This window comes from Osmerus eperlanus, chromosome 1 (genome assembly GCF_963692335.1).
Source record: "Osmerus eperlanus chromosome 1, fOsmEpe2.1, whole genome shotgun sequence".
Classification (NCBI taxonomy): Eukaryota; Metazoa; Chordata; class Actinopteri; order Osmeriformes; family Osmeridae; genus Osmerus; species Osmerus eperlanus.
This window is the reverse complement of record NC_085018.1, coordinates 13179729-13203900: the sequence shown is the minus strand read 5'-3', so window position 1 is coordinate 13203900 and position 24172 is coordinate 13179729. Positions and strand designations below refer to the sequence as shown.

General features: G+C 43.8%; 2 protein-coding genes across 2 annotated transcripts; both read right to left on the bottom strand.

Moving 5' to 3' along the window:
• Nucleotides 1–8102: 8102 nt before the first annotated feature.
• Nucleotides 8103–13062, bottom strand: odad1 (outer dynein arm docking complex subunit 1). The gene is made up of 15 exons (XM_062469451.1): nt 12995–13062; nt 12738–12872; nt 12483–12582; nt 12142–12331; nt 11878–11991; nt 11542–11655; nt 11325–11392; nt 10681–10868; nt 10336–10464; nt 10113–10195; nt 9805–9973; nt 9479–9642; nt 9213–9316; nt 9015–9105; nt 8103–8759 (listed from the first exon to the last, which is right to left on the bottom strand). Exons 2-15 carry the CDS (start codon nt 12802–12804, stop codon nt 8679–8681), a joined length of 1662 nt encoding a protein of 553 aa, XP_062325435.1. The 5' UTR covers nt 12805–12872; nt 12995–13062; the 3' UTR covers nt 8103–8678.
• A 2759-nt stretch (nt 13063–15821) lies between these two features.
• LOC134012977 (taste receptor type 1 member 3) lies at nt 15822–19985 on the bottom strand. Its single transcript, XM_062452972.1, has 8 exons — nt 19780–19985; nt 19162–19462; nt 18636–18992; nt 18009–18443; nt 17673–17876; nt 17328–17448; nt 16665–17035; nt 15822–16400 (listed from the first exon to the last, which is right to left on the bottom strand). The coding sequence occupies exons 1-8, from the start codon at nt 19983–19985 to the stop codon at nt 15822–15824; spliced, it is 2574 nt and encodes an 857-aa protein (XP_062308956.1).
• Between the last annotated feature and the right edge of the window lie 4187 nt (nt 19986–24172).

Below are 24172 nucleotides of genomic sequence, written 5' to 3'. Positions count from 1 at the left end.
TAGGCTGGAACAAGACGAAAAGTAGCCTATAAATGGCGATGTTGTAGCCTATGTTCTTTTGTGTGACTGATGGATGAAGGCATTTGAAAGTTCTAAATGTTCGCATGCGGTTTTTGTCGATTGCGTTGAGGAATAGTGGCATACAGTCTCTATCTCTCTCACCAAATATTTTTTCTCTTGGTCTTTTCCACCCCTGCAATCTAGAGGTATCAAGTTACAGGAGACCGTTGACGATGAAACCAGTTCCTTGCCACTCCTATTGTGGTTTGGGAAGATATTGGCGGCTATTTATGAACGGGTTTTGGAACAAAATCCCATTTGTTTAAACATGAAGAAGCCTTCCTCGCACATTCCAGATGCTGGCTTTAAATGTAAACTCACAAAAAGCATAAGTGGTTTGGGTCTGAATGCCAAAATCTATACAATTGACGAATGTAGCTATTGTAAATATTCATGGAATCTAGTGCCTGTAATGTTTAATACTGCCATAAGCAGGACTTTTATATTGAAATGCACTTGAACCGGAAACCAGAGATTGTACCATGCACGGCATGAGAAATAAAGCAGTCAAGATACTCCCAGACATTGTGTATACCGGGTGATACTTTATAAGACAAGTACAAGTCACAACAGTGCCAACAAAGGTTTTTTCTATAATAACAAACTCAATGGTATCATACAGGCCTTCTGGCTGACAGTGACTTAAGTTAATTAACAGCATGTAATCAAAATGTTGAAAGTCACCCACTGTCAGTGTTCAGTAAGTTATTCAAACACAATGCATACATGCTGAGGACTGGTCAGAAATCAGAGCTTTGTTTGAGGACACATTTTCATGGCACAGAACCATAATGGCTGAGGTCATAGGGTCAGCAATTAATGTGTGGCTGTCTGCTTTGTGAGTCTGACAGACTAAGACAGCAAGGGGGAAGTGGATGGAGGGGGGGGGGGGGGGGAGTACTTCCCAAGTAAAGATTGTGAGTGGATTTAGAGGAACATTTCACAGCATGCAAACATGTAGACAGACATTCAGTTAGACAAGTCATTGTTTTTGACTATTGTTTTGATAATTAGGATGCCTCTTGTTGATCAAAGTATAGCCTACAAGCAGTCGCTTCCAGTTTATCTAAAGCTCCATCTCTGTCCATCTTGATGTGGATTGCTAAATAACGGTGACTTCCCTCATTAGTTTCCTTATTGCAGACCTATTAATCTTTGAGAAAGAGAGAAATAGTGGCTTGTAATAGTGCACCATAGCAGATTGCTTTTCCTGTCCCCCACAGAACTGTTTGAGATGAGACCGCCCTCTTATTCTGTCTATCATCTCACCTCACAGGTAGACTTTAGGGAGTGGCTACTCTCTCAAACTGGTTGAGTTCTTGGGGAATAAATACACAATCTCTATACTCTCAAACTGGTTTAGTTATTGGGGAATGAATACCTCTGAATAGAAATCTGAACATTGTTAAATGCACAATTTCACTGTAGGTGTGCCTTTCACATATAATGCTATCTTCAAATGTATCTGTAATGTTAAAAATGTATTTGTGTGCATAGTGAACCCTGGGTCTCATTGGTCCTATTTGTTGGCCCTCCTGAGACTGAAAGATGAGACTAGTCTTCTCACCAGCAGTGTACAACTGCAAAATCTCTGTATACCACTTTCAACGGAAATGAAATTACGATGGGTGGTAACCCAGGGTAATTACACACAAACAGCTGTATGTCAGTGTGTGATGACAACATGATTCTTAGTCTGTGGGAGTTTGTCTCCGCTGTGTAGGAGGATGAATATCTGTCCTCAGTGTAAGCGCTTATACCAAACAATGAACTTTAAAAAGGCTCTTTCGAAGTGCTAAAACATCAGGCACTAAATCTAAGTCGCTCTGGATAAGAGCGTCTGCTAAATGACTAAATGTAGTCAGTAGTGTGTCTATGAATGGGAGACAGTACTTAAAAAAATGTACTCATCAGGGCAAAGTACCTGTGGTTACAGGACTGCACCCTTTCATTTAGCAGATGAAGACCACATGGAGACTGCAGACCATGCAAACAGTCAACTGTAGTCTGTCGCAGTCAGCTTGTAACCCGGATTCAGTGAAGATACAGTCAGGCAGCTCCATAAAAGCAGACGGTCCAAGCATTACTCACTTACTGTAACTGGAAAATGGGAGCAATCCAAGAAAGGGAGGGAAAGAGAGAAAGAGGGGGAGTGTTTGTGAGATCATTTCCTGTCAGTTTTTCTCTCTCTCCAGTGCTCGCTACCTCAGTTCATTTCCATGAGTAGTAATTCCCTCACCAGCAGTGTGAGGGAACCTTTAGTATATTGACAGAAGTTGGTGGTTAACTACAAAGAGTTGAATCAAAGTGTCAAGTTTCCATTTGTACTTCAAAGCCTTCTGGCTCTATACCTGTTTATTACCATCCTACCGTGCTACAGATAAATCAAACCGTTTTTCACAATCACACCTTAAAAACAAAGACAAAAGAATGCAACCCGACCTATGGAATGTCACGGCTGGAGGGGAGAGCAGTGAGGGCAGCCATTGAAGAGCAGAGGTCAGGATTATAAGGGGGGGAAGGGGTTGGTCTCCTTAATTGGAAGACCTGATGGGGATTAACTAAGTTATATTCTGTTGAACAGCGGTGTTCTGCATGCTCAGAGAAGCTTTCCATAAGTCTCAGGAAGAACATGGGGACAATATAGATGTTGACTTCTCTCTCAGGCTGCATCAAACCTGGTATATCCCACTGAACCCATCTTGGTATGGTGTCAGCCTGATGTCACTTTGTTGTCCCAAGTATGTGTGTTTGTGTGTGTGTGTCTGCACGTGTGTGTGTATTTTTGCATTTGTCTCTTTGTGTAAGTGTAATTCTGTGATGTGATAAGATAAGACACCAGGACCTTAAAATTGCAGATATCTATCAACGCTGGTAATGACAAAACACTTGGACACAAGGACCTGGCTAGGAAGAAAATTAAATAAGAATGGATTGACTTAACTGTCTTGTGCTCCCCATTCATCAGTGTTGACAAAATCCCATGCCTGAGTACACCTCCTGGAATGTGGCTCTGTGGCCCTTAGTTTGAATGATTCAAGATGTTTTTAGGTGACGAGGACACTGAAGCATGACATTATTTATTTAAGTGAAGGAACATCTTGTCAGATCAAATTACCAAAAAAGATAACATATAAATATGACATTTTATCACAAACATTTGTGCCAGAACACCATACAGATACGTGATTTAACTGAAGAAGGAGGGTCACTGATTCTACTTTTCTTTTATATTCTTGAGGTATTCTTAAGAGGGTAATGTAAAAAAAAAGTGTAATGAATTGAACTCAGGGCTACAGAGATCTGGGTAGTAGCAGTAAAATGACAAGCCATTTCAGTGTTTCAGATGCAAATGGGAATTTACCCGTGCGGTTTCAAAAGCTGCCTTATTTCACCTCATAAACCCCACCCACACTCCTGCCTTGACACAAGGAAGTGGAAATTTCCAGTAGTTCATATATGGGTTTCTTGTGCTGCTCCTCCTTTCTCTGAGTTTCCCGCCTCCCGTCTACATGCCACTCCATCTAACCTGTTGAAATGGAGGCTCTGAGAAATTCCACTGATAAACCACCTCACCCTATCATTTTATATGTTTATATAGGAATTAAATTAATCTCCTCAGTCTTTTTTAATCTGAAATTATTTCCTCAATAACAAAGCATTATAATATTTTGTCATTGTTAAATTTTGTCTTTGTATTTTATAGTATTACATCATCAACATCCTATGTTTAGCATGCGATGAATATCTTGTTGGAGTTTCATGTTGTAAATATAAAAGATAGCTTATTGGCAGGCAAATCGATGACAGTGCCTCCTGTTAGGATGAATGATGAGCAAAGGCTGTTGCATGAGATTGCAGAGCAGATGGTAGATTTGCATTTACTTGCAGAGCAGATCAGAAATTTTGCCTGTATTTGTATTTATACCGTTTTACCACACTTATGTCTACTTATCTACATACATGTTTAGATTTGTTTTGACATATATCCACGAGAAATCAGTAAAAGCAAGTGAGTTAGTAGTGTCAATCAAAAAACTGTCAAAGTCACAGCCTAAGGTAGTTTAACTTAAGAGGAATCTAAGGGGTTAGCTAGTGTTCAGTGAGAAGGCTCCATTAAATGCAGTGTACATGGTTTTGTTCAGGAAACCCTATTTACAAATCGTTGTCAATTTAGCTACCTATAAAATAACAAGATAGCAACGCTAGGAAATGGATGAAAAACAGTGGAGCCGAGTGCCAGTGTGGAGTGGAGGAGTGTGTCAGTGGTAGGGCCCACTCACACTCTGACCTCGAAGCTCCATTGTGAAGCCTCAACAAAGAACCATCTGCACAGCCATCAGAGCTGAGACGAGGGCCACAGCTAGGGAAGAGGTTGGGGGCAGGGAGAGATAGGGACCTGGCAGGGTTCAGAGAGAGAATTGGGCGAGAGGTTAGGGAAAGTAACAGTTCAAGGGGTGATGACCAAATCAGCCAGATTACCACATATGGTCAGAATCACTATATAATCTCCTGTGATTTTGATGAAGCACACATATTGACTAATATACTACATATTGACAAAGACTAAACAAAGACTAAACAAAATGGAGGACCAAGCCCCAGTGGAACGACAAATGGAGGACAGCCTTAATAGCCCATTATCTTTTCATGTCAAGATTAGGTCAACCGTCAGTCTAACTGGTCAAACTGGCTCATGTTTAACACCTTTTAACTTGCATCTGTTTCCGGCTACCTCTGGAAACTCACCATCTCAGTTACCAAAATTGAGGGTGTAAGTTTGTACATTTAAATGGGAGCAACAGTACAGGTTTTGGTCATTTGCGGTAGGCAGTTCTGGAGAGAATGAACATGTTACAGGTAGGCCTACATTAGGGAAAAATTACTTGATCTACAGTAAGTAGGACCTGGAAACCAAGATTGCTTAGCAACAGAAAACACTCATTTCTTGTCTGTGCAGCAGCTGTGAATCAGCTGCTATCAATGCCCAGTGGCCTTTCTCTTGCTACTGCAGAAGCATGGAATGAGGTTTGGAGAAATCAAAATATCAATATAAAAAACAATGGCTGTGAATACAAACTTCCTAAATATGAAACATGTAATGATGGTATGGAAAATAATTCTCTATCCTGTCTCTATCTACCATTTGAACGTAAACACTGTTGCCTGATTGGTCAGAGCCAGCTCCAGACCTCACAGAGGGTTGCCTGGCAACAAATATCAGTGGGAGAAGGGGGGGCTCTTCAGGGGGAGGTTGCATTCTGAAGCTGCAGGCAGACTAGGGAAATACCTGGCACTACGCCCAAATAAACAAACTACGAGAGAGACAGAGTACATAACCTCAGAAAAAAACTTAAATGATTGCATAAAACATAACATACTCTGCCCTATGATCGGACTGATTGAACTGTCCTATGATTATGCACTAATCACTTTAAGGACTAATTCATTTTTACTATCACATAATAACAAGAGAGAGAAAGATCTCTTAAGGGTCTTCAAAAGTCAAACAGTTTTGTTTATAGATCATTTGTTACTAATTTGCACTCCTGAAACACGTTCTGTTTCCGATGCTGACCCAAATACGGCATGTAAACACTGAAGACCAGTGGTGAGAGGTTTCACTTTCACAGAGAACTCGCAAAGGTTACAGCACAACAGTAAAGTGAACGTGCCATACACATATGACAGGCCAACAGTGCAGTTCATGGTAAAGGATATGAAAACACAGGATTAAGATAGAGAATGGGCACTTGGAACAGGATGCAGACCAGTGGGTGTAAAGCTCAGATAGAAGTATGAGGACTCTGTAGATGTGTGTTACTGTGTTCATGTGGGTGGGCTTGTGTGTGTTAGCGTCTGTGCACAGGTTCTATGGTGTGGGTGTAAATGCCCCTTGGACACTTACAGCTTCAGTTCGTTCCACACACAACCTTTTTGTCATGGGTCAATCGAACGATTGTCTCAGACAACCAAAAAGAAGAAGGTGAAATGTTCCAACAAGAAAAAGTGAGGCAATAGGTGGCGGAAGGCAACTGTGTAGTAGTAGAGAAAAATAAAACAAGAAGGAAAAATTTACGAACAAAAAAGAATGCAAGCAACATTTGTTGTAGAATAGTGGAAATCTACCACACTTACACTTACAATCAATAGGGAATTTTACTGATCAAAAGGAACAGAGATGTGAAGAACAGGGAGGAAGAGAGAGAAAAATTGAAGCAGGAAAATAATTGTAGGAGAGTGGTGGAGGGCAGGGCATCAGGGAGGAGGTGGGCCTTGGGACTGGTGCACGCTGTCTCCCAGAGCGATCGGGAGCCTTTGTTTGGAGCAGGAAATGAGGTTCTGTTGTGATTAAAGGGAGAGTTTCTATGGCAACAGACCAACAAACCGTGTGCACAGAACGTTTGTCGGGAATGGAGGGGGGCTAACTAAGGGTTGGATTTCAAAGAAAATAACCTCCTCCATCTCATGTCTCCCTCTCAAACTTTCTTCATTGGACCCTTTTATCTTTGATAATCTATTTTCATCGCCACAAAATCTGGCCAAAGAGGCTTATTTTGAGCATACCGGGCCATACAAGCTAGACAAGTAACAGTTTCACTTCCTCACAAAACTGCTTTGAAAAATCTCCCTGCTGTCGTGCACGTGCACACACACCTGACCAATAGTCATATTTGTAGTTATGTATCTGGTAATCTACTTATTGACCAAAACACGTCTACACTCTGAATAAATACAGTATATATTTAGTTAATGGTGGACACTAAAGAAGTAGATAGGCTTTGTAATTTCTTATTGTACTTAAGTACCTTTTTAACTTTATGCAAGACTTTCCATTTAGGGAAACTTTTTACTTTCACTTCACTACATTTCAATCAGAATGGGATTTAACAGGGTAAAGTGTCCTACTTGTGACTCCACTACTGTTGTGCGATACCTGTTAATACTTCTAACTTTGATTGTGGAGAAAAAGGATTGCCAAGAGTCATAGACCTATTATAAAGTAGACCAAGCACTAAAGAGGGAATCCCATTAGTTCCTATGGCATGTGCCCAGTGGAGCATTGAGGCTCTCCAAGATATGGTCAGCGCCATGTTGAACTTCCAGCTCGTCCGCTCTTGCGTAGTAGCGTGGCTCCCCGCGCTCCACCACAGTAAGCTGTGTCCTTTGATAAGGACATACTGTATCTGAATAACTTGAATTATTAATGAAATGGCAACGTGCTTATAATGGATGCCATTTTTAAAATATATACAGTATATAAATAGAGAAGTTTGCCTACTGTATTTTAAAATTATGTTTGTGATGTCCGCAAACTCTGACAAACATAACCATACTAAATAATAATACTTTTACTTTTGATACTGAATTCAAAATATCAGGGATTTTTGTACTTCGCCATAAATAGAATTTAAATTGAAGACTTTAATAGAGTAATATTTATCAAGAATATCTTTACTTTCACAAATACAGGATTTGTGTATTTTGTCCACCAGCCATGGAGTTCCTGTGCAAGCCAGAGGTGTAACTATGGCCTTTTGATCCTCTGATCTTTCAAACCTTTAAATAGCAAAACTCAATCTTAATTGTTCAGTAGGTTGGATAGAAGAAAAGAGAACTTCCTTCCCTTGTCATTAGTCTGCATCTATGCTTCCACATGATTTCATCCATCTCAGAAAACTCTTAAAACGTGATCTATGAATGAATAGGTGTTTTAATTAATTAAACTAGACCCTAACAAAGAATTTGTACATACAGTTTTATTTGAATGACAATTGTAGTCGATCAAAACAAAAGATTTATTAGAGAGGCTGATCCTGTATTTGAGAAAAAAAATATTTACACATACATCTGCGTTATATTTTAAATCTGTGAGCTAGTAAATTATAAAAACAGACTTTTAAACATTTTAAAGGGCAAAATATGTTGTTTCTAGGCCTTTCAAATAAAATGTACTGTTATATGGAGACTCACGTTAAGTTTTCGCACACTAATTATCACTCTGGATAAGAGCGTCTGATAAATGACTAAATGTAATTAGAATATGCTCAAGAACACAGAGGTGCTGCCCCCTTCTGTTCAATTGAGAAACCTCAACTGGATGAAGCATTGTTCTCAACACTCCAGAAGACACTGTGTTGTCTTGCATCCTTCCTATGTTCTATACACTTGTGAAACAGCCATCAGTGAGCAATAATAGCCGTGGGTCATGGCAGATGGAAAAAAGACGTGAAACACCCAGTAAGCTAACAGACTTTAATAGATCCCTTCATGTCTCCTCACCTAATGAGTTCAAGCTTACAGTAACAAATCCCAGTATTGTAACAGACCGTGATGAGGCTTCATAGTCTAAATAAATTTTAGTGGAAGACTACACCTAAAAAGTGAAATCATACCTAAACAACGAGGGCAAGATGTATTTCCACATCTTGTCCCTTTGTGACACATAGTTTCTATCGCTGAGGCCTTAATGTTCTACAAAAAGTATTGTGTTTCGATCTAAATCAATTCCACTTCTACAGGGCCTATCAATAGATGGAGGAGGGCTGATAGTGCACATGAACTGTGCTGCCCACCTGCCCTGACAGGCTCCTGTACAGCCAGAGTTGCATGCAGACTCAGGGCACCAGGGAGCGGTTCCTGTGGGCTTTGGTATCTCTCCCTCCAGCCGGACGGACTGAGTCCTCCTTACGCAGAACCTACACAGTCATTTGTGCAGAGTGAATTCACTTGAGAACAATTCACTATGTATTGTATAACCAGTGTGGGGGCGATACTGCTGAACACACATGTGAACATACTTACTACCAAAAAATGATGCTACGTTAATGTGGTCATTCTAATTCTATGGATACAATAAGCTCTGGGTATACATGAGTGAGTTAAGTGAGAGGCCCTAGCATCGTCTGTACAGTACGTATGTTTATCTGAGAGAGAGTGTGTTTGTATCTCACCCCTGTTAAGATCCTCTGGCGTATTTCACTCTTAGAGAGAGGTCTCTCCTCCTCATCCGTCAGAAGAGACTCCTCTGTGTCATAATCGACCCTGAGGGCCACACACACACAACCACACAACGTCACAAATAGGTTCAAGATAATTATCTTTTCAAAGTAAACACTCACACAGCCATTATAACCCAGAACAGTACCTACCCGGTGAGTAGGGGCTGAATGACAACGTTCTGTCTGGGCATCTCTGGATTCTGACCCAGGAGGAACCGAGCCAAATCTTTCGGGTCATAATCTCTCTCCAGGTCCTGTGGAGGACAAGGCAGACAATTTAGCACAGCACAGCGGTGTATGTGTGTGTGTACAATTCATCCATTAATCACCAAGCAATCAAACAAACTATTTTCATCCAGCTTCATCCATCCACCAGACGCGTGTGTACAGGTGGCAGGACCGGGTCAAGGGCTCACCCTGGAGCTGAGGAAGGCCTGGATGGTGAGCATCTCATTGGTCCTCTGCTCCACCAGGCTCAGGTAGCTCATGATGTTGTTCTCCCGGATCCCAGCTGAGGAGCCCAGCATCTCCTCAATGACGGAGCAGTCACAATCCATTTCCTGGAACAAGCTGTTCACTCCTAGAGTAAGCAGACAACACAAGGTAAGGGAATGATGCATTTGTGTGTGTCTGTGTGTGTCCAGCACTGCACATATTGTCCACTGTCAAGTCGTTAAGGTAGGTATGTGGGATTGCATTCCTCTTGTTTTGTCTGTGTGTCTGTGTGTGTGACTAAATATACCTGTCTTTATGTGGTCCAGGGTCTTGCTCACAGTGCTGGTCTGAGCTTCATACCCACGTGCCTCAGACTCTGAGGATTTCTGTTGCTCGTCTGTGTCCCTCAACAGAGCTTGATGCTCCGTGTCCTGCTGCAGTTCCTCCACTCCATACTGCTCCATCTCACCGTGGATCTGGAAGGTACACACACACAAGCACACACACAAGCACTTAACCAAATTATTTGAAAAAATATTTATATATATATAATAGTATTCGTAATGGTATAAATGCTTTTCCTATAAATAGTGGGATGGTGAGAATCATATAGACCTGTTTGATCTGGTCTCTCAGTGATTCTACTTCGTTGTTCTGCTCGTTTACGTAGTTGAACAGGGCAAAGTTCTTATCTTCGACTGGAAAAAGAAGAATGAAAGTTCCACATGTTATGCTGAAATTGTGAGATTTGTCAGTGTGTGGTTCTGTTTAGTCACAGTGTGCAGTTCTGTAATCGAGGTAGAACCTGTGTGTGTGTGTGTGTGTGTGTGGAACTGACCCTGGATGAAGCGGGAGACCAGCATGTCCAGGTTCTCCTCTCCAGTCACACTCTGGATCGTGTGGAAGACCTCCTCCAGCGACTCTATCGACTCCTCTCTGGAGTCCATCCTCTTCTGCTCTTTGAACTCTAAAAAGGCAACTCCTCATCATCATCATCATCATTAAAAGAAGCACAGTCCTTCAAAGTGCCCTACTCCTCATTTACCACTGGAGGATGCTGACAATAATAGGTGAGCGGTTTTATATTGGAAATTGTGAATTGAAATCCAATTGCATTCTAAAACTCCTAAAAGCCATCTGGTCTGGCTGCTCTGAACCCCAGGTTGGGTTGCTGTCACCGTACCATGCCTGCGCCCCTGGTCCTGCCCCTCGTCCTGCCCACTTCTCTCGCTGCACTTGGTGGTCATGAACTGTTTGAGTCTGCGCTCGTGAGCGATCACCCTCTCCAGTTCCTTCATCTCTGCGCTGTACTGAGCCAGGTCCTTCACAGCCTTCTCCTTCATCACCGTCATCTTGGACTGGGCCTCCACTCTGAGACACAGGCAGAGGAGAGATGGGGAAATAAAGAATCTCGGGAGGTTCATGCACTGAGCCGGCAGATTCCAATCACCTGTTAGCAAGGTTCTTAAATTTATGTTTTAACATTTTATTCATGTAGCAGATGATTTTTATTAACTGATGCTTTAGGAAGCCCTTTCATGGAAAGCGACTTGAAGCAGATTGTAGAAATCAGCTGGAACAAACACATGGTACAGTAGCGCTTTAAAACCTGTGCTTTTACACCTAAGCAGAACGCCCATACATTAACTCTACATCTATAGTTGGTTTACAGGCACTTACCTTTGCTCACACAAAAATACACATGAAGACATCTGCAGTTAGTTGAGCAGCAACAGTTCACATACAGTCTAGGGGCCTTTTCCAGTGACTCTGAAACAAGCCATGTGTGAGGCATACAAGGACGTCAGTAGACTCCCCCATTCTGACCTGGCATCGTAGGCAGCAGTGGAGAGGCTGATCATGTCTCCGATCTCCTTTCGAATCTCCTGCAGCTCCTGATACACACGGGATGCAGAAGAGAGGTCCTGTCAGACTCTTCCCCTACACCCTCCTCCAGAGAGGGCGAGTGACCGGGTATCCATACGGCCTCTCATGCGTGCCTCCCTCTGCTCCTGGCCTCTGACTGGCTCTTGGGCCGTCCCACCTTGCTCAGCCTGCGCTGCAGCTGCAGGAAGCGGCCTCGCTCCAGGCGCAGGGTCTCCAGGTCTTCCCTCAGGTGGCTGTTCTTGGTCAGCTGCTCGTTGAAGCGGATGAGCGCCTGCAGAGGTCAAAGGGGACAGGTTACTCATATTGTTTTCCGATAAGAGTCCCCAATAAAACATGACCATAAAAATATGTCTGTGTTCAAAGCTTGAAACAAAAAATCAATACATAAGAAATTGTAGGTGAAGAGGGTTTCGATGGTGTTGAACTTGCAGTAGCTTCAACCAGCTACTACAGGTACTCAGCAACTGAGTGTTCGGTGGCATCACCTACTCACTCTGTCCAGTCTGTATTCCAGGGTGCGCATGGCCTTCGGAGTTTGCCGAGGCTGGGACTTCTGGGTGACCTTCCCACTTCTAAGCTCTGTCAGCTTCCTCTCTAGGCAAGCTATCTGTAAACCCACACACAGCTCACGGCAGAGACAGAGTACAATGCTATATTCTGTGTGTGTGAGAAGTGTGTGTGTATGTGTGTGTCCTGTACTTGTTGGCCTAAAGTATGCAAGTTAGCGTGTCTGAGCGGAATCAAAGGTGCAGTCTACCTCCTTCGCCAGATCAGCCTGGAACTGCTTCTCTCTCTCAAGCTTGTCGTCCACCTGCTCCTTCTGGTCCAGCAGTGAGTGCAGGTTCAGGGCACTCTCAGTGTCCTGCTGCCGTCTGGATCCACTCTCAGACACAGCCAGGTCCAGCCTCATCTCTTCTTGCTCTTTCTCCAGATTCTCTATCTCATAGCTGCAGACACAAATATACATATATATATATAACTTGTTTCGGGTATACAAATAGTCAAGGAAGAAATGTGAATCATTCAATGAATGATCTATGTGTTTGCTACATGTACTTTTACCAATAACACATACACTCACACACACACTTAACCTACCGCTGTCTGCGGATGTGTTCCTGAGACTGAATGTTGTAGGCCTGCCTGTCTCCCTCCATGATGCGAAACTGCCTGTGAAGTTTTCCCATCTCTGTCTCCGCTAGAGCACAACACAAAAATGTAGATGTCAGCTAGTCGACATAAATTATGCACAAAAAGGTTTTAATTTGTCAGGTTGATGTTGTGGTACCAAATCAAATACTGACTGATCTGAAATGCTCCTCTTGGTATCTCAAAATGCATAGGTGGGCCTACCTATCACGTCAAGATCCAGTTCACTGCTGTCCGAGTGGACACTAGTGGCAGACCTTCCCCGAGGCATGTTAGGCCACTGATTTTAGATCCGGTTTTTCCAATTTGATATACGTCGATAAATGTGAACTTTGCTAAGTGCATAAAATGTATGACCACAAATATATTGTATTTAAACTTTGCCAGATTTAACACATTTGAATTTTTTTCATATTATTTCGGTTAGCTAGCACTATCTAATTTGCTTTCTCTTACTTAAGAGATACCCTCCTTGCTCGCTCGCTTCTTCGTTGTTGTTGGCAACCGTTTCCAAGCACAGTAACGCGTGACAGACTCAGGACCTGAACGATAGTGGGCAGTACAGAGACATGATATAATGCACACACAACTACACTTGTTTTACTGACAAGTAAAAAATATATGCATTTGTGGCCGGTGTTGCACCGAAAGCTGTGACCCAGAGGTGTAGTCCAGGGTATACGCTGGTATACGGCGTATACCTACTTATTTTTCAGTCAGCATTGCGTATACCCACTTCTAAATCCCCCCTGATGCGCATCATTCAGTAATATCTGTGAGTCAGATTGCCTATTTTCTTCCTCGGGGATAGTGAAGCCATGACCCACCCTCCTCTGCCTCTAATTGGCTGGTACTCGCTGCTTTCACTGATTAGATTGGTTAACTTTAGGCATGAGGACTGATGAGCCAATCAGAGGCAGAGTAGGGCGGGTCATGCCGAGGAAAATATCGCTAATACCTCAGGTGCCAGTGAAAAAAAAAAAAAAAAAAACTCAGGTGCCGGTGCCACTTGACTACGATAACGGCAGCAGACCAAACAACAGATGAAGAAATGACACAAGCGGCGGTGTGCCACCCCAGTTGATGGAAGACATCATTCTGAGGTAAGTTTTAAGGTGGTTTCCAAATGAATCATTATTTTAAACTACTGGCAAATTGCCAGTGACTGCACATTTAGAGGAGAAGAGATGTTGCCGCCAATAGTTAGTGCGAGTCGGCTAACGTTATGAAGCTAGCTACGTAGATTGGGATAATGTGGGGAAACCGGGGCATTGTTGGTTTTCAGTAAGTGTTTAATCAACCCAGTTCATAAGAATTTCATACCAGACTGATGAAACTGATTATCTCAATGTTTATGAAGCTTGTTTATTATTGTAAAGGTCTAAATTATAACGTTAGCCAAGTTACTAAGCCCTAAATTATAACATTAGCCAAGTTACTTAGCCCTAACTAACCTATATGATCTAGTTTAATTGCATAGTAGCTAAGCTGGTAGTTGATTTTTAAGTAAGTTAAAACACAAGAATGGGGACAAATAGTTTAAGATTCAGCCTAAAACAATATTGAGGTCTAATCAGGCTGTCTTATTTTGTATAGGGACAGGTAACCATGAAAAGGAAGGGAGATATTGCTGACTTTTTTGTAAAGAGGCACAAATCAGGCCCAGATCAGGCCCAGGCAGACCCCACCCCTAAAACCAGCAGCCCTGGCAGCTCTCAACCGGGAGCTAGCCAGGCAAGTCAGTGTGAGCATAGACAAGGATCCAGTCTACCACCACCAGGTCAGAACACACAGGCAGTAAATTGCATCTCCAGTTTATTGAAAAGTGAAGCCTCACACTGTAACAAAAGGTGATTTTGACAGATTAAGCCTCATTTTGAATTTCTGTGTGATGTTATTTATTTTATTGCCCTTATATTTATTTTGTCTGTATCCATGTTTGTTTTTTACAATGCTACTGTTATATAACATTTTGTACATTTTGTGTTAAATTTGTTGTTTTTTTGTTAAATAAACTCTCCCAAGTATTTCACTCACTAATCTCCTGTATGCTTCAGCTTCACTTGCTGAAAATATTTCCACTTGGTTATGCAGATTGTTAATGTAAAGAGGGGGACCCATGTCTTGCTGATGACTATTGTGATCACAGTAGTGTGTGTGTGTGTGTGTGTGTGTGTGTGTGTAAGTGTGTGTGAGAGAGAGAGACAGGGAGATGCATAATTAGTTTTGTTGTTGTCTGTAGACATCAATAATGACTGGCCAGACCTGTGGAGTGCTAAACAAACAGAAGACTTCAAATCCAAGAATAATAGTGTGCAAGTAGAAATTACATATTTTTGGGTAAACTAAATCATAGTCTTACATGTCACTGTTTCTAAAACAGGGCTTTTTTCTGGACTACTTAAAAAAAAAAAAAAAGGTGAATACTGAGAGTATACCCACTTCTCCAGGGACCACTACACCACTGCTGTGACCCATCAGAAACTGTGACCACATGATTATTCGCGGTAGTAACATTTTATCTGAAAGTAAATAAAATATATTAAGGTACATTTTCTCTGAAATGTTTCTAAACATGTATTTCTTTGTGACTGCATGCACGAGTTACATTTGTAATAACCTACCTAAAACTTACACTAGACCTACATTTAAAACTTTAAATAATCATATTCTACTGTAAAGAAAAGAAAAAACTAAATATGTAATGGACCAGCACATTGGGTAAGTTGTCAGAATATGGGACCCCACTGTAACTGCTTAATAAAGGAGTTAAACTTCCAAATATTGTACACGCACGGGCAGACGATGTGCAGCTGCGGTCACAGTTTCTGATGGGTCACAGCTTTCGGTACAACACCGGCAAATTATGCATTTTTAAGGCGATGGAATGTAAAATATTTTTAAAGCTAGCAAAGGTGCATCCCAAATCGTATCGTAGCTAGACTACTGCTCTGCCCCTTACAAAGTAGGAAGGCCTAATGTTGCATGCAGTATGAATACCGCCATGGCTCCTATACTTCTTCGCCTTGAACTTTGACCCTTGTTGTCGTCGTCGTCCTCCCCCTCTCCAGTCTTTACCTCAATAGCAGCAAGATTGTGGACTGGAATCATGACATAACATCTGTGTTTGTATTTAGACCTTGTTTTTACAGTCAATGATTTAGACACAAAAAACATCAGCGTTTTCCGATTTTATTGTTTTACATAAACAGAATACTATCATAAGCTATCATTCTGTTAAGCCATGAAATGCTCAGGAAACTAAAATAAGAGAGTTTTAATAAGCAGTCACTGTTGGTTCTGCTGCTCCTCTTGTTGGTTTGGTGAGGCACCCTCGAGGAAGGTACGGAAGTGGTCTGGTTTATTCAAATCGGGTTTCTTCACCAGCAGGTGACACTTCGGGAAGCAGTAGGCCCCCACCAGCCCCATGTTGCTCAGCAAACTGACAGTCACATGAGCAACAGACCGGCCCTTGAGATCAAATGCAGTGTAGGTAGGAATAAACGCCACCCAAACCACACAGTAGATGATGGTGGAGAAAGTGATGTCCCTGGCCAGGTTGTATTGGTGAAGAGGCTTTACTGCCATAAAGGTGCACATGAAGGAGATGAGAGCCAAGAGAACATTGAAGCCTTGCATCAAGCCAAATGCAATGATGGGCTCTGTTGGGCATGGCTGGAATGTGACCACAAAAGTCACCTGCATGTTTTCCATGTGGTTGAATAGAGATGGCACTGTCTGTATAAACATGCCGACGAGTCCTGCCTGCACTCCACTGCAAGCCAGCACCAGGAGCCAGCTTCCAAGGCCCCTCATCATGCCCAGATGGGAGGGGGCATTCTGAGGAAACTCGGTCACGTACACTATCTGTGGAAAGTGGGGTTTTAGCAAGGACACCAATATTTTTACACATTATTTTGACATATTAACTTTCATAACGTGGCTACAGTGGAAACTTAAACCTCGGCCTTCCATTTAAATGAATTATTTTACACAAAACTCATAAGGCTTTATCTCTAGGAGCCATTGCAAGGCTCAGACAGTTAGTCATCATGCTCCCACCCCCCATTCGCTGCACGTGGCTTCAAAGCCCTCCATTACAACATCAAGGCATCTAATAGAAGGCCTCACCTGCAGAGAGATGGTGAGGATGGTTGCCAGGCTGATGGTATGGAAGATGCAGGTGAGCGGCAGCTGTAGACGACACACAAGATCCCCCGGCTGACCCAGGAATAGCAGCAGGCTGAGGCAGCCCCCTGCCAAGCTGAGCAGGGACAAGCCCCAGAGGGCTCCCCCAGAGGCAGACACCATGGGGGTATCCCTGTGCTGGAGGAACAGGACCCCCGCCAGCCCCTGGCACCCCAGCAGGAGAGCCATACCCAGCATCAGACACAGCGACGCTGGCTCGACCCAGGTCAGGTACTCAAAAGTCGGCTCGGTACAGTTAGTGCTGCTTTTCAGCGACCACTGACCCACGGGACACTTTGTGCACTGTATGTCCTCTGTGCATTAGAGAGGGGGACAGTAGGGGTGGTACAGAGAGATGGGTTAGACTGACTGTGTTTGGGAATTTGTGATTGAAATATTTGCTTTGCTGATGTGCAAAGCTCGCTAGCTAATTCCTCCCTCCCTCCCTCCCTTCCTCCCTCCCTCACAGGCTTGCTCATTCACTCATTCTCTTGTTTGATCACTGACTTTGTCTCTCACGATCTTGTTGACTTACTCATTCACTGACTCACTTTATAAAAACGATATATAAATATGAAAACATTATGTAGAAATACAGTGACCCACCTTTGTTTTTTTGGTAGGTTCCTGGTCCACACTCAATGCAGTCATAGCAGCAGGAGTGAAACCCTTTTACTCTGCGCACCTGGCCATTAGCACACTCACTAGAGCAGGTTGACACAGGGACCTGGGAGGGAAACAGGTCCAATCAAGTGTTTGACTTTCATTGTTTAAGCTGGTTTGACTTGTGTACAAGTGTGTGGCTCCACTACATTTTGAGTATAATTTCAATCATGGACACCTGTGCACTGAAGAGGTTGTTTAAGAATTTACATGGAGGCCACCTGTAATATAAGATTTTGCAATAATATGCCTTCTAAAATGAGGACGGTACTGGATAGACGAGCATACCTGGGAATTGTTTGTATACCATTGGATGAGGGATTGGTTGATGGACAGATTCTGTTTGAAGGTGCCAATGTCCACAAACTTCAAACTCATATTCACCCAGACCCACTGGAGGAGGTCATATCCTGTGCTTGGGTTTCCTTCTGTGTCAAACTTGATATTATTTCCATTCAACTTGAAAGAAACTTTCTTCAGGTCCTCCAGCAGCTGCAAAGGAAGGTTTTGAATATCATGTTCAGGATCATATATTCTCATATTTAGGATCACTGTTTTTGTGACTACAGGTCAAATTCCATTAATGGTGTATCACTTTCCTAGTCAGCATAATGGGGGCTTTACCTTCCAAGGGTATATTTTGGTTTGAGTGTTCCATTGACACTTGGTGGCATTACAGCCAAGCATTTTGTGAAGTCCTTGAGCCACGCTGTACACAGCAGCATACACTGGAAACGCAGCCTTTTGGACCTGGGGGTCTGTCACGAGGCTCAGGTTGACCTCAGACAGGCTCAAACACTCTGGGCAGGGGTTGCTGAAAGATTGCATGTCTGGTGGGGTCTCTGAGTGTAGACTTGGAGGAGGTTGTGTGGCCCTCTCCTCGCTGAACTTCCAGAGAAATTCCCGTGTGTAATTGGTGAGCAAAGCTACAGTCTCTATCTCATCGGTGAAAGCAAGGATGGTGCCCACTGTGTTGATGCCAGGCAGGCTGGACACAGCTTTGTGCAGGGCCCAGGCTGTACTGGCCACCCAGACCCCAGTCATGTTTCTCCTGATCACCTGAACACATGGCAGCACACTCAATCTCTTATAGGAACGGATACGTAAGAAAAACACATTTATAAATAAAACTATGAAATATAGGCTATACATTTTTCGCTTTAGCTTTGATTTCCAGTAGACGTTTTCGCTCAACATTCTGACTATTCAAAACCGTACCAACTCAGACACAAACGAAACATTTCCACTGACCTCTTTAAAGAAGACTGTAGCAGACTCGACAAGGGCGAACACCACCACCACCTTCACTTTGCTGCTTGTGATGTGGTCCAGTATTAGTTTGATCTCCGGCCCCGGGTCACTGTAGGCAGGAATTAACCCCTCGTATGCCACGCAGATTGCGCTCTCCGCAGCAATGGTGCTGAAGAGCCTCTGGCCTTGGCGTCCGTAATCCTCCCCGCTACCCACCACGGCCACCCAGTTCCATTTAAACCTCAACAGAAGCTGCACCATGGCCCCTGCCTGCAGCTTGTCGCTGGGCACCGTACGCAGGAACGACGGGTACAGTTGCATATCACTTAGTTTCTCACTGGTGGCTCGGTAACTGACCTGAGGACAAGGAAAAGTACAACCCATGTAACCTAGAATTATGAATATATATATATAAAAAATTTGGGGGTACCAATAGGTTTTGAGAATACGAAATGCATTCCCCCTCATTATTTAGACAAACCCAATGTTTGTGTGAAATGGAACCTTTTTCAATGAGCAAACTCACCTGTGGCATGAGGAAGAATCCAAGCAGCTTCCCGGTAATGGAGGCCATTTCGGAGATGCTGGGTCCGATCACGGCCACCACTCTGGTCTCATAGTTGGTATAGTTGCATCTGATGGCCAGCTTCCTGCTGGAGCCCTCAGTGAGGAACAGCAGCGTGGGCTTGACGATCACATCAGACTGCTTGCAGGTGTCATAGATCTCGTAGCCCAGCTTGATGCCTGGCAGTAGGTCTAAGTTAGCGTTGATCTCGTCCACCGTGTACTTCATCACCAGGGCCAGGCCCAGCCCTTCTTCGTTGATTCTGCCAGAACGGACATGCGCGGGGGAAAGAGGGGTGATCACAGAGAGGAAACACTGGAATAGCTTGCTTGTTAAAATGGGGAACCTGTGTGACTTATAGGGCTGATGTGTTTGTGATGGATTAACAACGGTGGTTATTTCCCCCTGATTCCCTCTACATGTACATACCAAGAGTCACTTTCAATAGAAGTGTACCCCTAACCCTAACAACAGAGACCTGAAATGATGTGTGAACAAAAATAATGTATGTGTGACCAAATATAACAACCAGTGAAAAGTGCTGATGAGCATTGGGCCTCTTCCCATGGCCGTCCTCACCTGCGACACTCGATGTGGTTGGGCTTGTCTCTCTGGCTCAGGTTGCTGGTGAGTTGGTTGATAGGAAACAACCCCCCCAGCATGATGTCTCCCATCTCATTGAACAGGTTAGTGGAGATGTTCTGGAACCAGGCGGGCTGACTCTCTGTCCAGCCTGGACCACTCAGCCAGCACAGGGCCAGCAGCAGCCCCAGTAGAGCAGCCATGACTCTCTGAGAGGAGGGGAACAGAACGGGATGAATGCCCTAGCAGGCGAGCTGTTGGTGGGATGAGGACCCCGAAAACGTCCTGCCTCTAGGTTTGTGTTATAAACACGAATGGCACTGTAGAAAAGACACATGGATGACGTAAAACATCTCCTCAGTAGTGGTACTGTATGCGATGCAACAGAAGACATATGAGGATTGTTTCCTGAGGGAATATGATGAGCATGTTATGATGGCAGAGGAACGCTCAGCCCGGTGTGTAAAAACCTGGGGTGCAGACTCACCTGGAGAGGGTGTTTTGTAGATGCTGGTTGAGAGACGAAGAGAAGCTCTCTGTCCGTGTCGTCCGTGTCTCCTGTGTGGTGCTCCTGGCCAGGTGAAGGAGGTCGGTGTCTGCCAGTATTCTGTGTCACGCCAGGTGTGCTGGCAACATGGCTGATGGGACCCGCATTCAAATTGTGTGGCGATTATGGAGATGTTGGGAAGCTAGATGCCAGCCATCAGATCTCGCCATGTCTCTGCCTCTCCTTACTCACTCTTAGTGGCTCCCCCAGATATATTTCTCTAAAATCTCTAGGAAAGGTGGCTTTGGTCCTTATCGGCTCATGCTCTGGTGACTAATTTCAGATTGAGTGCAAATTAAGAATTTGTTTTTTTTATTGGACTACTGAATTCTGAACAGACTTCAGTGGTAGGTTTACACTGTATGTGTTAAATGACAGGACTTCCTGAATATTTCCCTGACATTTGCTTGTGGTGTCCAGGCCTCAATGCAGTTAATGTTCAAAGGCAAAAGGGTGTATCTTCCTGTGGTCTTGTCGGAGCAGGTTGGATGTCACAGTACACCTTTGGAGTGTTGTCTGTGTGTACGTGACAAGGTGCTGTGGTCATCTCATTGTGTCATCTACAGGGAAATTCAGTGCACTGTGACCATTGTGTGCGTTCCCAGACCCACCTAATTGTGTCATTAGTCACGTTGTCTTTGTTGGTAAGGTAACGATGCATAAACATTGTGTTCTGTGAAATAAAGTTCTAGAAAGGGGAGATGTTGCACTGCGCTGCACCAGTGCAATATGCCTTTATAAACGGTGTTAGTAGTTGATGTTGTGTAGTGGTGTAACAGGATATTTGGCAGATATATTAGGTTTTTGTGTGATTGTTTTGCATTCAGTTTCTTGGTACTTGATTGTTCACAGGGTTTGCATGCATGTTTGCATGTTATTCTTTTTCTTAATTTACATCTCAACCGAATGTTGGATTTCCTCCCAGTGTTTTTGCATGACGCAACAAATACTCCTTAAAGTGTTGCTCTTTTCGTTTTTTTTTTTTACAAACACAACCCTGTAAATTGTGTAATTACAGATGCACTGTCATTTAACTTGTAGTTGCTGAATGTAGTGGGCCCTCTTGCATGTCCATGTACACTGTTCATTGGAGGTTAACAGGTTCACTCTGATGAGTCATTGACGGAAGTGCAGACACGTTTCTGGGGCAGATTTCTTCACGTGATCTATCACTAGGAAAATCTTGGCGTAAGCACACAAAAATACATACCAAGACTGGTGGTAAACCAAGCTATTTCCCTTTGGTGTCTTATCACTACCACACAAGCAAATATTTTTTTCTTTCTTTTATATTTTCTGCAGGACCCAGGATGGTCAATAAATGAAAATGTTAGGTCGCATAGCAATTAAAAAGTTGTTAAAATGTTTAGAATTGCCCCCCCTCTGTGCTCGTGTTCACAGTGTTTATGTGTTGCACCGAGTTTTTTGCCAGTCTATGAATTCTAACCAAACAATCATATTGTTTGTGAATTGTAATGTGTGTGAGTGTGTGTTTTTTTTGTTAACTTTTAATTTGTATCGATGTTATTCTAGTGCTTTCAATACAGTTCCAGACAATCCTACAAAGTCATAAACACACACACACCTTTCTGAACAGTAACAATCACTAGGTGGCAGGTGTGAGCCAAAAACACATTCAAACTCTTTAGCAAAGATTCTGCAGGGGAACTGCCTCCCCACTACCTCCCCCTGTACCCTACCTTCCTGTACACACACTACCTGTGTGTACACACACTACCTGTGTGTACAGTGTCTGTGCTGCCAAAACCAATGTAATGTATCTGTGTACAGTGTGTGTGCTGCCAAAACCAGATGTAGAGTATCTGTGTACTGTGTCTGTGCTGCCAAAACCAGATGTAGAGTATCTGTGTACTGTGTCTGTGCTGCCAAAACCAGATGTAGAGTATCTGTGTACTGTGTCTGTGCTGCCAAAACCAGATGTAGAGTATCTGTGTACAGTGTGTGTGCTGCCAAAACCAGATGTAGAGTATCTGTGTACTGTGTCTGTGCTGCCAAAACCAGATGTAGAGTATCTGTGTACTGTGTCTGTGCTGCCAAAACCAGATGTAGAGTATCTGTGTGTACAGTGTATGTGCTGCCTAAACCAGATGTAGAGTATCTGTCCTGTTCGAGGTTGGAGGCCTGCTGAGAGAGATGCCTGGGATCAGGGAGAGTCCAGTTTGCTGTTCCGTAGATAGCAGAGGAGGTTTTCAGTCAAGGATACTGTGTAGCTGTGGGTTATATACAGCTGATAAGAGAGTGAGTGTACCTGCCCACTCAGAACAAACATTTGTTGACCCGGCATGTCACAGACATCCCAGATGTCACTGATGCCCTGAATCTGTCCCTCAGCTCTAGTTGCCTTACATTTCTCCAAGTTTTTACCTGCAGGGCCGCTTTCGTTACCCAAACAAACACACTCTTTACACGTATATATTCATTGCACATTATTTTATGATGGCATGCAATCCTCACTTTATTACAAATCTAATAAAGCTCTTTTTGTGTAATTATGGTGTCATAATGTTGTCTGTAGTGAATTATTGCAGTGCACTAAACAAGTTATGTTCCTTTCCCCATACACTGGCCTGCTGGTGTGTCAGTAGCAGTGTTGACATATGTAGCTGGTAAACAGCCCTCCTGGCACTGGTGCCATTTCCTTCTGGTCATAAAGGGTACAGTAGGATACAGCCTGTACTGTCCCTCCTCTCACTGAGAGGAAGAGAGGGAGAGCAGGAGGGAGGGAGGGAGGGGGGAGGGATGGAGGGAGGGAGGGGGAGAGAGGGAACCAAAATCACAGCCCTCTCTCTTTCAGCAGCCCACTCTCACCCATTCCCTCCATCCATCCCCATTCCCTCCTCCCCTCCCGTCCTCCCCTTCTCACCCCCCCCCCCCCCCCCCCCCCCGCCACAGAACGGCCGGATCAGGCCCTCTCTAATCTGCTTCATTGGCCAGAGGAACACTGGTCTCGTTGTTGACATGTTGGCCTCCTACCCCACAGGGCTTGACAAATGATTAACCAGCCTCTCTGTGCTGCAGAGCCCAGGGCATCCTGGACAGTCAGCCCAGCCCGGGGCTCTGCCTGCGGGCCAGCTGGGAGGGAACACTGAGCCCTGCTGCTGGAGGCAGGAGCTCAGGCCATCTGTCATGATCAGCTCCATGGCCTGACTTTGTTCTGACTGGAAGGAAGCAGTGTGGGAACCAACCAGGGGCCCTGCTGTGCCAAGATGAGGGTGAGGGGGTTGGCCAGGGAGGCAGAACAGGCCATGCCAACCCAGCTGTGGTGTAGTGAGACGAGGTTTTTCAGCTGTCGATAATATTGCTCGCTTTGAGCGTTAACCTGCAATGTGCATGCTGGGGAGGTGCTTCATCTAGTCTGTAAGGGTTAAACTGACGATTCATCCCCCCTTGCTGCCTCCCTTCAGTGGATCAACCTGTTCTTCTGGCCTTGTGTGTGTGTTTGTGTGTGCATGCGCGCGCGGGCGTGTGTCTGCACGCTTTTGCACGTGTGCACACGTGTGTATTTGAGCCTTTTATTTACCTGCCACACTGTGTAGTACATGGCATGCATTGTTTGTTACACACAAAATTCACATACTAGGCAACCGATACATTTAATGTGTCTTAGTCCCTTTACTTGCATCAGACACACAGGAAGAGATGGTTGTTGTTTGAAGATCTCGTGTCAGCGCACAGCTTTTCAAGCTCTGTACCCATTAGGTAAAACTAAAGACCCAGATTCGCAGAATGCACCTTTTTTCTTCTTCTTCAAATTCTCTGAATGTCTTGTGAATGGCAATGAGGGTTCAAGGACTGCAACACATGGTGTTGACTGTTCAGAGT

What these genes read in the sequence shown, in the direction of transcription:
- LOC134012977 (XM_062452972.1), bottom strand. Translation starts at nt 19,985, where the DNA reads ATGGCTGCTCTACTGGGGCTGCTGCTGGCCCTGTGCTGGCTGAGTGGT. An exon ending in CTACAGTCTTCTTTAAAGAG is followed by an intron (nt 18,444 to 18,635) that starts GTCAGTGGAAAT and finishes CCATGTGTTCAG; the next exon opens with GTGATCAGGAGAAACATGAC. An exon ending in AACCTACCAAAAAAACAAAG is followed by an intron (nt 17,036 to 17,327) that starts GTGGGTCACTGT and finishes TCTAATGCACAG; the next exon opens with AGGACATACAGTGCACAAAG.
- odad1 (XM_062469451.1), bottom strand. Translation starts at nt 12,804, where the DNA reads ATGCCTCGGGGAAGGTCTGCCACTAGTGTCCACTCGGACAGCAGTGAA. An exon ending in TGCAGCGCAGGCTGAGCAAG is followed by an intron (nt 11,393 to 11,541) that starts GTGGGACGGCCC and finishes CGTGTGTATCAG; the next exon opens with GAGCTGCAGGAGATTCGAAA. An exon ending in AGGCCTTCCTCAGCTCCAGG is followed by an intron (nt 9,317 to 9,478) that starts GTGAGCCCTTGA and finishes TGTCCTCCACAG; the next exon opens with GACCTGGAGAGAGATTATGA.